Source organism: Enhydra lutris, unplaced genomic scaffold, assembly GCF_002288905.1.
Source record: "Enhydra lutris kenyoni isolate GAN:26980312 unplaced genomic scaffold, ASM228890v2 scaffoldscaffold18, whole genome shotgun sequence".
Lineage (NCBI taxonomy): Eukaryota > Metazoa > Chordata > Mammalia > Carnivora > Mustelidae > Enhydra > Enhydra lutris.
In genome coordinates this window covers 33,792,911-33,808,038 of record NW_019154102.1, presented here as the reverse complement: position 1 = coordinate 33,808,038, position 15,128 = coordinate 33,792,911, and the positions used below count along the sequence as shown (strand labels likewise).

General features: G+C 50.3%; 1 protein-coding gene across 1 annotated transcript; it reads right to left on the bottom strand.

The window, feature by feature from the left end:
- Nucleotides 1–5,124: 5,124 nt before the first annotated feature.
- On the bottom strand, nucleotides 5,125–9,236 carry LOC111148066 (vesicle-associated membrane protein 8). The gene is made up of 4 exons (XM_022504443.1): nucleotides 9,101–9,236; nucleotides 8,357–8,608; nucleotides 6,850–7,008; nucleotides 5,125–5,561 (listed from the first exon to the last, which is right to left on the bottom strand). The coding sequence occupies exons 2-4, from the start codon at nucleotides 8,357–8,359 to the stop codon at nucleotides 5,418–5,420; spliced, it is 306 nt and encodes a 101-aa protein (XP_022360151.1). The 5' UTR covers nucleotides 8,360–8,608; nucleotides 9,101–9,236; the 3' UTR covers nucleotides 5,125–5,417.
- Between the last annotated feature and the right edge of the window lie 5,892 nt (nucleotides 9,237–15,128).

The following is a 15,128-nucleotide window of genomic DNA, read 5'->3' as shown; positions in this document are numbered from 1 at the left end:
GAGCCTGCTTCCTCCCCTCTCTCTCTGCCTACTTGTGATCTCTCCCTCAAATAAATTTTAAAAACCTTTAAAAAAAAACAATATTTAGAAGAAGAAGAAGAAGGAAAAGGAGAAGGAGAAGAAGAAGAAGGAGAAGAATTGGAATTTCTGCATTCATGGTAGGCTGGTATGGATGGCAGCGGGAAAACTCCGGGCCAGGGGGCCAGCCAGAAGGGGTGGAAACATGCCACCAGCAAGAGTGTGAAGGGTTGCCAGGCTCTTGGGGACCAGAGAGTGTAGAGAGGAAGGGTGGGTGAGAGGGATGCTTCCCAGCCCTGCCGGGGTCTACAGGGCTGAGGGCGTGCCTTGGAGTGGGGAGCAGCCGCGTGGTTGGCAGACAGGGGGGTGGTAGTTACACAGGAAATGTCCTCCACAAACCGTTACCCTCTGTACAGAATATCCTGCCTACAACCCTCAAATATCTCAGGTGTTTCAAGGCCAAATACCCTTGGTTCCTCTGAAAGCAAAGCTTTCCAAACCTCCCTGTTCTAACTCTCCTATCTCCCTTCTCTCTCGGCTAGTGCTGAAGAAACACTATTCCAGCTGTCACCACTGTCCTTGTCAGAGGACGGGGGCAATGAAGGGCTGTAGTAGCATCTTCCTAGGTCAGCATGCCCCTGAGCTCAGAGCTAAGGGCCAGGGCTCTGCATCGCAGCCCTGGGTTCCCTCAAATCTTGCCTTTGCCCCTCACCCACTGTGCAAACTTGCCAACCCTCCACTTCCTCATCTATAAAGTGGCGACAAGAATGGTATCTACCATGTCACCTAACGCATGTGACATGTTACAAAGTGCTTATCACAATACTTGACACATTCTGAATGCTCAATAAATAATAGCTATTATTATGGACAGAGCCTCACTGATTTTTTTTTTAAGCAGTCAGATCTCAAGAACTCTACAATACCTGCAGTCAATAAAACCTCTTAAATAATTTTACAAAATACAAAGCCAAGCAAGCTCTTCCTTGTTGCAAATGTGTGCACTTACTTGTCTTGCAACTAAATACAGAACATCACCTGGGTCTTCACCTACCTGCATGGAGTTCATTTCCACCAGGCCCTGTAGGCCATTGAGAAGGTTTTATGTCTTGACGGTGAAAACAGCCACTGTTCAACAGGCACGTATTCTGAGCTAATACGCTCTTTTCTCACCTGATCTCATTTAATCCCCACCACAATCCACTGAAGTCACGCTATTATCCCAGTTTTGTAAGAAACTGAGACTCAGAGGGGTGGAGTCCTCTGTCCAAGGTCATACAGCCAGTAAATAGATGATCCGGGAGTGGAACCCCTGTAGACTCCAAGAATCACATTTTTAACCAGGTGCTAAAGTGAATGCAGGTAAAGCAGGGGCTCAAATACTTTAGCTAGCTGGCCAAAGACTCCCCAGACTTCTTAATGCGTCCAGGTCAACCTGTGTGCCTATGAGGGAAGCCCGTGGCTCAAAACCCACATTCACTGGACCGTGCATGAGAGAGGATCATCTGTAGGATGAATGAATTCAAGCCCTTACCCATTCAGGTTTCATCTTTCCCATCACTATTCTGTTCCGTCCCCTATACCTGTCACCACATATGGCACTGAGGAAATGCCCAAGAAATGCTTGTTGACTGAATGAATCAGAGGAGAGGACAAGGAAGAAAGACCAGTCAGGGAAAGGGGTGGGAAGAAGAAAGCCAAAGAGCTGTGGCCAGAGAAAGGGAAAGGTGTGAAAGATACAGAGGGATGGGGCTAGGAGCTGGGAGGGGAGAAATATCAAGGTATGCGCCCCCCCCCCCACCGCCAGGCTCTGATCCACTGTTGGCCTCAGCTGAACCTGTGAGAGTGCCAGAGTTTTCCAGTAACACCCCCCCTCCAATAAATTATCCTGGCCTCAGCCTTTATTTCAGGAGTTTCCTCTTCTCCGCAAGTGCTCAAGGCCAACTGGAAGCCCACCCCAGCCCTGCCTGATCCCTTGCCCTGCATGCTGGGAAGTGGGCTCCAAGCTTTGTCCCATTCTTGGAGCCTCCCTCAGTTTCCTGGCGTGGCCTTAGAGCTCAGTGCAACCTTCCTGCCCCGCTTCCTCTTCCTGCCTCTGGTTCCCTAGAGATGAGGCCATCCAGACATCTCGACCCCCAGCCAGGCCACATCCCTCACACCTCTGCTAGCTTCACCAGGGCAGAAGCTTAAAGTCCCTGGCCAGCTTCCTGCCCAGCCCATCTTCCCAGGAGTCCAGGGAATGGAGGAAAGTTATTGGCACCACCTGTTCCTGACACCTTTGCCTTAGAGACAGCAAGTGGGGACACAGGCCAGAGTCTGCAGCAGGAGTGAGGGATGACTCACTTCAAGAATGTGTCCCTGGGTAGAGGTTAGGAGAGAGCCAGGATTGTGCCACAGTCTGATAACTTCAGGGGAACCTTTAGGGTAAACATCTCTATCTTTCGGCAGAGGAAGGAGTGTGCCCTCCAGTACCCTGCCATGGGGCTGGCAAGCCCTCTCCCATCCCATCTGCTCAGGTTTCCAACTCCCAGGCCACACTTGGCTTCTCACAGCTCCAGGAAGGGCTAAAGAGGTCATCGCATTACCTACCACTCCTCAGGAGCCGGTTCTGAGCGCCAGGCGCGGCTCTGGCACTACATCTCCCTTCACCTCGCAAAGCCCCAGTAAGGCAGGCATTGCTGACCCCACTTCACAGATGCGGAAAAGAAGGCTCGGGAAGGTTAAGTGACTAGCCCGGGGTCACAGAGACAGCAAGTGGCCACCACCAGGATCTCAGCCCGGAGTCTGACTCCGAAGCCCGAAGACTGGGCTCGTAACCCCTTGGCTCAGGGAGGAGGGAAGCTGGAGTCTTGCACCCTGCGCGCCAGCGGCCAAACTTTCCCTTCCCAGCCTGCGCGCCCCCAGTGGAGACGCTGGCCCCCAGCCGGCTCCTGGCCGCGGCCACCTCCCTGAGGGGGGGGGGACCGGCGCGGGTCCCGGACGACACCCCCGCCCTCGGACTTCATCCTCCGGCCGCGCACCCCCACGTCGCCCTCTGTCCCCCGGCCGGCCGGCTCCGCCCCGCCCGGCCCCTCACCATAGCTGCTGCCGCCGCCTCGCCAGCTCGGGCTCCTCTGTCGCCCGGAGGCCGCGGTGCCAGATACCCGGGAGGAAGCGGAGGGGCGGGGCCGCGGCCGGCGGGGGCGGGGGGCGCGCCTGCCCGGAGCCCGGACCCGGACCGCGGGAAAGCGAAAGCTGCCGGCACCCGGCCCAGCCTCCGGAACTGCGGGCCTCGCGCCTGAGCAGCCTGGTGCTCGCGCTGCACGCTGGCCACACGTCGGGGTCCCAAGCTGTGACCCGGGCACAGTGGAGTGGGCTCTGGAGCCGTGGTAGCGCTCGTTGCACAAGCATCTGTGTCCGTGCCAAGGCTGGGCACGGCGCTAGAGACGCCTCGAACAGCCAGCCGGGCCGGGTCTCTGTCACCTTGGGTGAATGCGTTCGCCAGTAACCAAAACCTGACTCCCGGAAAAGTTTTAAAACGAAAGAAACTTTATTCACCATCAACATTGTGAATGAACTACCTGCGGCTGAACTGTGTATTTCAGAACGCTACCGCTGTCTGTTACAACTGTATGCACACTTACACAACGCATGTTGTGTGAATTTCTACTCAATTCAAAAAAGAAAACAGACTCCCAGGGAGAAGGTGCTAGTTCTGGCTTTTCTGTATTTCCCTCTTCACCACAAGGGCAGCTGCCGCCCTGCCCTCATGTGACCCTGCTCCTCAGTGGGAGGGAGGATGGGCAAAGCCACCCCTCCAGAGCCTTCCTGAGCTTCCTAATCTACTCTTTCTCCTTCTCTCCTTTCAAAGCTTCCGGGGGGGGGGGGGGCGGAGACGCCTGCTCTCCAGCCCACCCCAGCCACCTCCAGCCTCTCAGCTGTGGCCCCTCTTGAGGAAGGGGGTTGAGCCTGCGTGAGTACAGCCCACATTCCCACCCTGGGCAATCTAGATCCCAAGGAAGAGGTTTCACCCCAGTTCTGTGGACTCTGAGTCCAGGAATGATCTGAGGAGAGAGGATGGTCACAGGTCTATCATAGGAGGACAAAGACTGTCCTGAGGGCCTTTCTGTGCTTTTTTTCCTCCCTGGTTTCCAGAGTACGATTCCAGAAGCTGATTTGGCAGGAGGAGTCCCAAATCCTGTCTCCCAACCCTGACCCTTCTACATTCCCTCCCCAAAACAGGTTGTTTTCAATACTGGAAAGTTGTAAAGTCCATGGGAGAAACAGGGACAGAGACAGCAAGAACCCTTTCCCCAAAGCAAGACAGAGGAAAGAGTGACAATGAGGTGGAACCTGGCGGGGAGGAGGGAAGGCCAAAGACAAAGAGGCCCATTGTACATGGAGGGGAAGGAGGGCCTTAGGCCCTGTCCTGTGACACTGACTAGGTCTGGCCACGAGACATGGGGAGGGATGCTCGCCCCCTCAGCTGAGACCCGGAGGCCCTGCTAAGTCCCCAAAGGGCAGGGGCAGACAGAAGACAACTAGAACTTCACAGAACCAGGGACGCCTGGCTGGCTCAGTCGGATGAGCACATGACTCTTGATTTCAGGGTCGTGAGTTCAAGGTCCATGTTGGGTTTAGAGATCACTTAAATTAAAAAGAACAAAAACAAACAAACAAACAAACAAAAACAACTTTGCAGAACAAAAAAGAAGGAAAAGTGGCCCAGTTCCTCCAATCCCTCACTCTAGACTACAATAGGGCCACATAAGAGAGATAGAAGGAGGCCCTCGCCTATCTCGGCTAACACTTCCAGCAAAGAAGTAATAAAAGGGACATGGCAAGACCCCAGGGGGACACACTTAGGAGTCTTGCATACCGCCCTAAAATGGTTTTGAATTTTCCACATGTGAAGAACCTCAGAAAATTCTGGTTCTTGAGACCTCTGACCAAGAATGGAAATAAGAGAAGGATGAGAAGACTCCATCTTTCTTCTCCAAACATACACTGTCTACCCCTCCAACCATGGGGCCTCAAATAGGTGAATCTCAGGCAGAGGGTGTCCCCAGAGAGAAAAGAAATACAAGAGCCAAAGGCAAAACGGAAGGGGAGAAATTACCTCACATGTGTAGGGATACCGAAAGGTCTTTATTGCTCACCGGCCACCATCCGTTTCCCAGCCACAGGCTGGGCTTTCTGGGTGTGTCTCCAACCAACTCTGGGGGCCCATGAAACACAGTCTGGCTTTCTCCTTCTGGGGGGCCAAGGAGCCTGGGGCAGACAGTGTGGTAGAGGGGCCCCTGAGTGAGGGGCGGGAGGACTCAGCAGCACTCCCTGCGGGCAAGGATGGGAGAGAGGACCCTTCTTGGCACTTGCTGTGGAGGGTGGCCCTGCAGAGGAGGGCAGGGGCGAGGGGCTCCCTAAGTTGGGATGGCATGGGTGGCAAAAAGCACGATGAAGAGGATGATGATAAAAACAATCACGCAGATGAGGACAATCATCTTCACGTTCTTCCACCAGAACTTACGAGCCACCTTCTGCGATGTGGTCTTGAAGTGCTCCGACTGTTGGGGACAAGGCAGAGTGAACCAGGGCCTCCTTCCACCGGAACAAGAGGACAGAGGCCCACAGGCTAGCCATCTAAATATTTACGTGAGCAGTCGATGGAACAGATTGTTACACAAAAAAAGTGCAGTCCTCCTACTTGACAGATATACCTTCATGACACTCTGATGGGCCAGGCTCAAATTTAGAATTCTTGGGCTCCCCTTGACCCCTGCCACCCCCCTTCTCTCCTTACCCCTACACTGTCACACACATGGAGGAGTCTTTTACATATGCTCACGCCCAGGGATGCGACACTGTCTGTACAATCTGCCCTTGGGAGGGCACACGGGCTAAGGGGTGCAAGCTCCAGGAGGCTCCACAACTCCTTGCCCCATGGGAACTGCTGAAGCTGGAGGACAGGGCCAGGGCAGCAGGGAGCTTGGAGGTGAGAGAAATTGTTCTTCCTCCTCAACACGAGCTACAGAAATTACATTTCCCTGGGCCATGCTCCCCAGACTAGGCCGTGGGAAGAAATACTGAGTCCGGGGAGACTAGACCCAAGACTACATTCTGGACTTGGAAAGCCACAGCCAGTCTCTCCCTGTGGACATGGAACCTTAGGCTCCAACCTTTGTTGCAGTATTTTGTTAGTTACTCCCTCCCTGAGCAGCTGGCTTCAGCCCCTGGCTAGAGAAAGAGACAGAGAGAGGAATGAGGTCTAGCAAGATGTGTGGGAGATATTATTCTAGCCTTCAGCTAGCAGAGGACCCTTGGATCAAAGAATTTCACTGCTCTTCCCAGCTTCCTTTTAAAGCAGACTCAGCAAAACCCTAGCAGTTTTCCGCCCCCTGCCTAGTAACTCCTAGAGAAGGCCAAAGGCCCTGGGAGGAATTTTCAAGAGCCAATATTTTTGCCCTGGGAAGGTCAGGCCCAAATGATTGTCAAGCACAGCCTTCAAAGGGAAAAATCAGTTTCAAGGGAGAGAAGCCTAAGAATGCGAGGGCTGACTGGGCCATCTTATCTGTCTCAGAAAATGCCTCCAAGAGTCAGCTCTACCCATTCCCCCCAACCACTGCCAAGTCCCTGGAGGCATTCCCTGGACCCCAGTACTAATCAGTGGAGTAGATCAGAGTCAGAATTGGGGACTTGCTTGTCAGTTCCCACAAACAAGTGAAAAGGCAGACTTCCCTCGTATTCATTTTGCCTCCAACACCACCAACCCCCCAAACCCAACAATCCTCCCTCCCTCTCTTCCTCTACCTTCCCCTCCCCCCACCCCCTCCCTGGGCGGGCTCCCTATCTCACTGTGGCTTCCAGATCCTCTGTCTTGTTGCGGAGATGTTCCAGGTTTTCTCCTCGGGCCAGGATCCGCTCCACATTCTGGGTCATAATATTCTTGACGCCCTCCACCTCACTTTGCAGGTTCCGCACGTGATCATGTCCCCCACCTCCACTGGCCTCCTCCTGGGCAGCAGCACAGGGGTTAATTAGACCAAGTGGTGGAGGAACTGAGAGTCAGCCTCAGAGGCCAGGGGAGGGGAAGGCCTGAGATGGACTTTAGCTTTTTTTGATGCCTCAACTGTTTACAAAGAGAATGTTTTCATGTATTACTCATGTAATCAAAAACAAATGCATTTTGAAGCCCCAGAATGTGAGCGCTGATGCTAGATAGACTAGATCGAGTTTCTTTTCAGGTTCTCGAGGCCCCTGACGAGGAAAAGAAACACAGCCCTAAATCCCACTCCATGGTTGCCTTGCTCTTCTGATGTGGTCAGAGGACCTGGCATCTCATGACAGGGGAAACCCACCAGTATTTATCAAAGGGTCCTCATTAAAAAATATGTGTGCTGGCCGGCAGAACACCATCAGGGGGCACAAACCCCCTCTCACTGCAAGACAGTAGCTGAAGAAGGGTTCGGACCCCAGGCCGTCCTTCAGCCTCCTTGCCAGGACCAAGAGCAAGAGCAACCAGGCTCCAAGGCCCCCAACAGGCCGCCTGAGGGACGGCCCTTGCGCCATGAACTTCTGCTTTGCCCACCGCATAGCACCAAGTGCAGGCACCCAAGCCACCACCGCCTGTTTAAGCAGATATTAAATAAAAACAGCAGCCTGGGTGTTGAGGGAAATGGAGGGCAAGTCCTCCCAGGCTGATGATAAGGTTTTGTGAACACGGAGGTAAAAACCAGTATTAGGCTCCTCCCTCCCTGACCCACTCAGCCTCCGAAACAGGCCGGGAAGCCGGGGTCCAAGCTAAACGGATTATCACAGAGAACCAACTTCTGGTTCCTTTAGAAACCCTTAGCTTTCTTCCTTATGTTTAGAGAGAGGGGACCGCCGATTACTTAGACTCCGCGGGGAGACAGATTCTTCGAGTTTCTATATGGGGATAAGGTGAAAGGCAGCCGGGCAGAGCTCCCGCCGCGGGGCTGGAATCTAACCCCGAGAACTTCGGAGGTGCCGCCGGGGGCTGTCACAACTCCCGGCTGGCGGGCGGGCTGGAGGAGGAGATGCAGGGCCTCTCAGCAACTCCCCGCCTGGAATTCGGACCCCCCCCCCAACCCCCACCGAAACCCTGCTCCAGGCCAGCAGCGAGGTCAGGGCAGGGAGGGAGTGGACAAGGAGCAGGAATACCCGCCCAGGCGGCTTCGAGCTTTCCTAAGCCAAGTTGTCAAAGAAGAGCGGCCGCATCCAGCGCTGGCCCGGCGCTCTGCCTTTGCCACCAGCTCCCCCGATCCCCGGGCCCTCCACTCCACCCCCAGGCCACACTGGCTCCTCTTTGAATCAGCCCCTTTCTGGTTCCCAGCGCGCTCACCATGTCTCCCAGCGGCTCGGGCCTGCCCGCGACGGGACTCGCCTAGTCTGTTTCCTCCCGGGCGGCCCTCGCTTCACTTCCTGCTTGCTCCGACTTTCAGCCTGCCCCCGCCCGCCTCACATCCCGAGACGCGCCAGCCTCACCTCGAGCAGGTTCCCCCAGGTAGGCGGGCACCCTCCGTCGCCCTCCCAGTCTCCTCCCAAACCAGGGCTCAGGCTTAAAGCCACAGGGCTCCTGGGCACCAGAGATTGTCTAACCCGCCAGGAGCAAGAGAAGAAAGATCAAGCAGCCCTCCTAGATTTCTTGAGGCTGGCCTCCTGGTCTAGATAAGGACGCTGTCTCCTTTTTCTTTCTTTCTTTTTTTAATGCCTGAATATCTGATCCCAAATCTTAGAGACTGAAGTCAACTGTAAGTACCCCGCCAGGGGTAATTCACATGGAAACAGAACACAGAAATGAAAATTTCTTCCTGGCAACCACTGTTCCCATGTTGGTGGCTAGGCAGAGAGTATTAAAACCCCCCAAGTCTGGACTGCTGTGATCCTGGGATATGGTGTCAGAAAGCTCTGGGTTACTAGCTGTGTGACCCTGAGTGACTCTTTTCACCTCTCTGGAGTTTGCAGGTGCTAATGCTGACCTCAGAGGATGGTGGGGAAGTGTAAAAGGACAGCATAGACAGTGTGCCCCGCACGGTGTCCAGAAGGAAGACCTGTCCACTGTCAGAACCAGGAAATGCTAGCTTACCAATCTCTTCTTTCTTTCCAGAGTGCAACAGTCCCTTCAGGAGCCACAAAGAGGGGTTGGTGAGTCCCATCAGAAATGGTCAGAGTCCTGCCCTATGGACAGAGAAGGGCCCCAGGGCAAAGGATTTTTCCACCACCTGGCTCCAGGCCACAGAAAATCTAGTCTTCCTGGATGGTGTTTATCAAGACAGAACAATAACAGGGACATGCAAGAGGGAACAAACATTCCTGTCCCATCCCAGAAGTATCAGTGTGGGTTCTGAGAGCGAAATTTCAGCTTCTCTAACACATGCTTTTTTAAAGTAATTAACAAATTTTGGACCTCTGTTTCGAGATGCATTATTCTACTTTATAATGAAATCTTATCTCCAATTCGATGAGATTACTGTATTTTGCAAATCTAAAATTTGACAGACAGTACCAGGCTGCTTTCACGGAGAATGTGGCTGTCCCACTTCTCACTATCCTTAGAGGTAGGTCAGAATCCTTGATCTGTCCTTGCACTGTCCAGTACAGTAGCCACTGACCACATGTGGCTGGTGAGCACTTGAACTGTGGCTAGTCTGAATTGAGAAGTGATGTAAGAGTACACACCGTATTTCTTTTTTTTCCTTAGGATTTATATATTTGAGAGAGAAAGTAAGAGAGCGTACACTTGAGGAGGGGAGGGGAAGAGGGAGAGATAATCTCAAGCAGACTCCCCTGTGAGTGCAAAGACCTACGCCCAGGGGCTCAGTCTCCCTCCCAACCCTGAGATCAGGACCTGAGCCAAAATCAAGAGTAGGACACTCAACTGACTGAGCCACCCAGGTGCCCCAAGTACTTCAAAGACTTACTACACAAAGAAGAATGCAAATATCTCATCAGTAATTTTACATACTGATGACTGCTGAAATAATGCTGTAGGTATATTGAGTTAAATTTTAAAAGTTGGTAACATTAAGTAACATTAATTTCACCCATTTCTTCTTTTAATTTGGCCAGTAGAAAATTTAAAATTACAAATGTGGCTCAATTTATATTCTATTAGACACACTGTTCTATACCTTAATATTTGTGTGACCCTGGACAGACTGATGGGACATCTGTGACCCTCAGTTACCTCACTGTCTGCTCCCGGCGCTGAAACAAGCCACGGTACATGGTGGCTATTATAATTACTATGATTAAGAATTCCAGATGCTAATATGCGGCGGTGGGTAGGGAAACATGAAAGGTGCCAAGAAACAAAGGACCAGAGTCAGATGGCCAAGGAGAGCAGAAACACATGGAGGAGAATTTCCAGGGTGGAAATCAGGGTTACAGCCGTTGAGGAATTATCGGGGTCTAGAACGCCACTGCCAGCCTGGGACATACATTGGTGTCCCTGAGGGAGCTGACCCTTGGCCTAAACCCAGCACCCATTAGGGAGACTCTCCAGCACCCACAGTTGGGAATGCAGCCTGCTCACCCTCTTTACTGTGCAGAATCCCTGCGGGCTTGGCCTCACCTGTACACATCACAATGCTTCCCTTTGTCCAAAGACCACCTTGCTAGTGCCCTCACAAGATGAGCCATTCAGTAAGGCACCAAACAGTGCACAATGAGCAGAAATGGTAATATGGCCAGGAGGTGTGGGGAGTGGTGCCTGGCTGCCTCAGTCAGAGGAGCATGCAACTCTTGATCTTGGGGTCATGAGTTCAAGCTATGTTGGGTTTAGAGCTTACTTTAAAAGAAAAGGAAAGAGAAGGTACTATGGGCAGGGTGCAAGAAGAGAAACAAGTCATTGATTCCTTTACAGAGAGGGAAAGCTCTATTCCGGGAGAAATGGAATGTAGGTCACTTTGCAAAGGAAAATGCTAGGTGGTCGGCATTGTAGCCAAAGAAGCAGTCATGGTGTGAATGAAGAGTGTTCTCGGTCCCGATGTGATCAGAAGGTTTGGGTCTCAGCTCTACTACTCCCTGGCTATGTAGTCTTGGGCAAGCCACTTCTCTCTTGGAGCTCTAGTTTCCTCATCTGCAAAATGGGAAGAAGTATGAAAGCTGCTTTGTGGGGTCATTATTGGGATTAAATAATCCGGATATACATTTCTGTATTTCTGTTAAAGCACTTTACAAAAGAAAAGGGAGACTAATAGAGGAAACAGAAAGAGAAAATAGTGAAAGAGGAACATTAGCAGCCTGCAAAGCAACGAGGCAAACTTCGGGGGTGCACTGACATCTATCCCAACCTTCTTATTTACAGCCCAAGTGGCAGTTTTCTCCTGTACCTCTCTGGGGAAAGTCTGGAAAACAAGGAAAAGGCACATTCAGGAGGTGTAACTGGCATTGTTCCCTGAAGGATCATAAAGCTCTCACCACTGCCAAGGCCTCTTTTGTCTCCAAACTCCTTTATAGGCTGTTACACTGCTGGCCATCTGTGGCAATCCCCCCTATCCCTCCCAATGTCTCTTTCCCTTTCTGACTGTGCTCTTAGAGCCAGAAGTTTCCACCCGTGGCCATCTTCCCTTTGGACGCTCCCCTCTCCTGGAGCAATAGTCCTCTCTGAGGTGAGGCTGATTTTGCCCTCCAAGGGACATGTGACAACATGTGGAGGCATTTTGGGTTGTCACAGCTAGGGGGATGTGCTCCTGCCATCCAGTGGGTAGAGGCCAAGGGTGCTAAATTTCCTACATGCAAAGGCAGCCCTCCCCAAACAAAGAATTATGCAGACCAAAATATCCAATAATGCCGAGGTTGAAACCCTGGTCTCCTAGGGAAGAGCAATGCATGATGGTTTCAGCAGCCATTTATGGATGAGTCTCAAATCTGTGTCTCCAGCCCTGACCTTGTTCTCATTTGCCTCTCCAGTGCGCTCTACACAGATGCCACCAACAGCCAAACCAAACCCTTTATCTTTTCCCCATGTTCCTCCTGCTGAGTAGTACTCCCATTCCACCAGTTTCCCAAGCTAGGAATCCCTAAGCACATTTTATCTTTTATAGAATGTGTAATATGCTTTGCCATTAGCTGCATACACATTGACACCTTCGAGACTCTAACTTCTGTGAAGGCAGGGGCTATGTCTTTATCTTGGCACCCCTTGTTGGACATGACATACACCAGGTGCACATTCACTAAATGTTTGAGGTATTTAACTGAGAGATCTGAAAGAGGGCTTTTTTTCTCTGCAGTGCAGATAAAAAGATAATTTTTATTTATTTATTTATTTGGCAGACAGAGATCACAAGTAGGAGAGAGGCAGACAGAGAGAGAGCAGCTCAACAGGCTCCCTGATGAGCAGAGAGCCCGATGTGGGGCTCGATCCCAGGACCCTGGGATCATGATCTGAGCTGAAGGCAGAGGCTTTTAACCCACTGAGCCACCCAGGCACCCTGATAATTTTTCTTTTTTAGGAAAGACCCATGCAGGGGGCACCTCTTTGGCTCAGTGGTTTGAGTATCTTCCTTTGGCTCAAGTCATAATCTCAGGGTCCTGGGATCGAGCCCCACATTGGGTACCCCATTCAGTGGGGAGTCTTCTTCTCCTTCTTCCTCTCTCCCTGCCCCTCACCCCCACTCATGCTCTCTCTCAAATAAATAAATAAAATCTTTTAAAAAATAAAATGAAAGGACCTATGAAGAAATCTCTTTCCTAAATATTAGACCATTTTATGGATAAATAAATACCAAGTGGTGTGGGTCTTTGTATACTGGTCCTGAAAGGATAAACTGGAAATCAACCCCCTCAACAAAAACAAATTAAGTCATGGGGTGAAGAGGTGCTGAGTTAGCACAGTTCATTTTTACCAGCTGTACTTCTCTTACCCAGAATGCTCTCTGGTTACCCAAGACTATACTAATAACCTTTTTTTTAAGATTTTATTTATTTACTTGACAGAGACACAGCGAGAGAGGGAACACAGAAGCAGGGGAACGGGAAGCAGGGAACACAGAAGCAGGGGAACGGGAGAGGGAGAAGTAGGCTTCCCGCTGAACAGGCAGCCTGATGCGTGGGCCTAATCCCAGGACCCCGGGATCATGACCCACCTGAGCCAAAGGCAGACGCTTATCTACTGAGCCACCCAGGCGCCCCTACTAAGAACTTTTGATTTCCCTCTCTCCTCTCAAAATGATACTCATCCTTCAAAGCCCAGTGCCAAGTTTTCAGAAAACTTTCCTGAATTCTCCAGTCGTGTCATTTCCTCTTCAGTGCTCCCACAGCACTTTGAATCTCATTTAATACTTAGGATTTTGTACATTCCATTATTATCATTCTATTATTTCCATATTCTTTTATTATTATGTTTCCTTATCCTTTAACTCCTATAGGACAGAGGCGACACCTTAATAATTTGTTTCTCTATAACCTGTCCGGTTCTGGCACATAACAGACTATAAATGCTTAATTTATTTTTTATATACTTTTTAAAGTTTTTATTTCTTTATTTTACAGAGAGAGACAGTGAGAGGGGGAGCACAAGCAGGGGGAGTGGGAAAGGGAGAAGCAGGCTTCCCACTGAGCAGGGAGACCTATGCTGGGCTCCATCCCAGGACCCTGGGATCATGACCTGAACCGAAGGCAGACACTTAATGACTAAGCCACCCAGGCACCCCATAAATGCTGAATTTAATGAAACCATCTAATTTTGAATGGTCTTAGAAGAGGAGCCCAAAGTTTCCAACCCATATTGGATTCATTTGGACTAGGGTTTGACAGCAGATTAAGACATTCATTCCCTAAATAGATCTATGGCTTCTAAAGTGACTAGGCCTACCTTGCCTGTTAGGATAACCTAGAAGTGGGCCCGACCCTCAGTAGCAGGAACACTGTTAACCCCACGATTCTACCTGCCAAACACATCTGTCCCTAGAAATCCCTACTTTTACATCTACTCCAGACATTCTTTCCCTTTAGGATAGTGGTTCTCAGCACATGGTCCACGAACCCCTGGGGTCTTCAAGAACAAAACTATTTCTATAATAAAACTGATAAGTTATTCATCTTTTTAACTATGTTGTCATTTGCACTGATGATACAAAAGCAACTGTGGGTAATAAAATTATTGGCAAGTTAGCAGGAATGAGACAGTGGCACCAAATCACAGTAATAGTCCTTGTATTCCTCCTGGTTGCACACTTGCATTTTCAAAGAATGCCATTTTCAACGTCCCTAATGAAGCAGTACAAATTATTAATTTTATTAATTCTTGACACTGAAGTACACACCCTTTACTATTTTTTTTAAAGATTTTATTTATTTATTTGACAGACAGAGATTACAAGTAGGCAGAGAGGCGGGCAGAGAGAGGGGGAAGCAGGCTCCCTGCTGAGCAGAGAGCTTGATGCTGGGCTCGATCCCAGGACCCTGGGATCATGACCTGAGCCAAAGGCAGAGGTTTTAACCCACTGAGCCACCCAGGCGCCCCCACCCTTAACTATTTTATGGGAAATACACACAGCACTTTGCATACCCAAGTATGATGGCTGTCTTCCAGTTGTTCCGAGAAAAAGCACTTGTGTAGTTAAACTGTGAGCTGAAGTAATGTTTTAAAATTAACAGAATTTATTTGAGTACTACAGACCATTCCCACATATCCCTTAGCACTCTCCCATTTTCCTCCCATTATTAACAGCTTGCACTGGTATGGCATATTTGCTTTACATCTGATGAGCTACGGTTGATGTGTTATTATTAACAAAGTCCATAGTTTACATTAGGGTTCATATTCAATGGGTTTTGGAAAATGTATAATTACATGTATGCATCATGATACCATTACAGTATCATAAAGGATAGTTTCATCTCTCTAAAAATCCCATTCGTCCCTCCCACCTTCCCCCCTTTCCCCCCAGTTCCTGGCAAACGCTGATCTTTCACCTTAAAACCACAGTTTTGCCTTTTTCAGGATATCAGTTTGGATAAGTGTGTAAGCTTTCCAGATTGGTTTCTTTCACTTAGGAATATGAGTTTAAGGTTCCCCCACATCCTTTTGCAGCTTAATAGTTCGTTTTACTTTATCACTTCATATTCCACTGTATGGATGTAACTGTTTGTTTATCCATTCACCT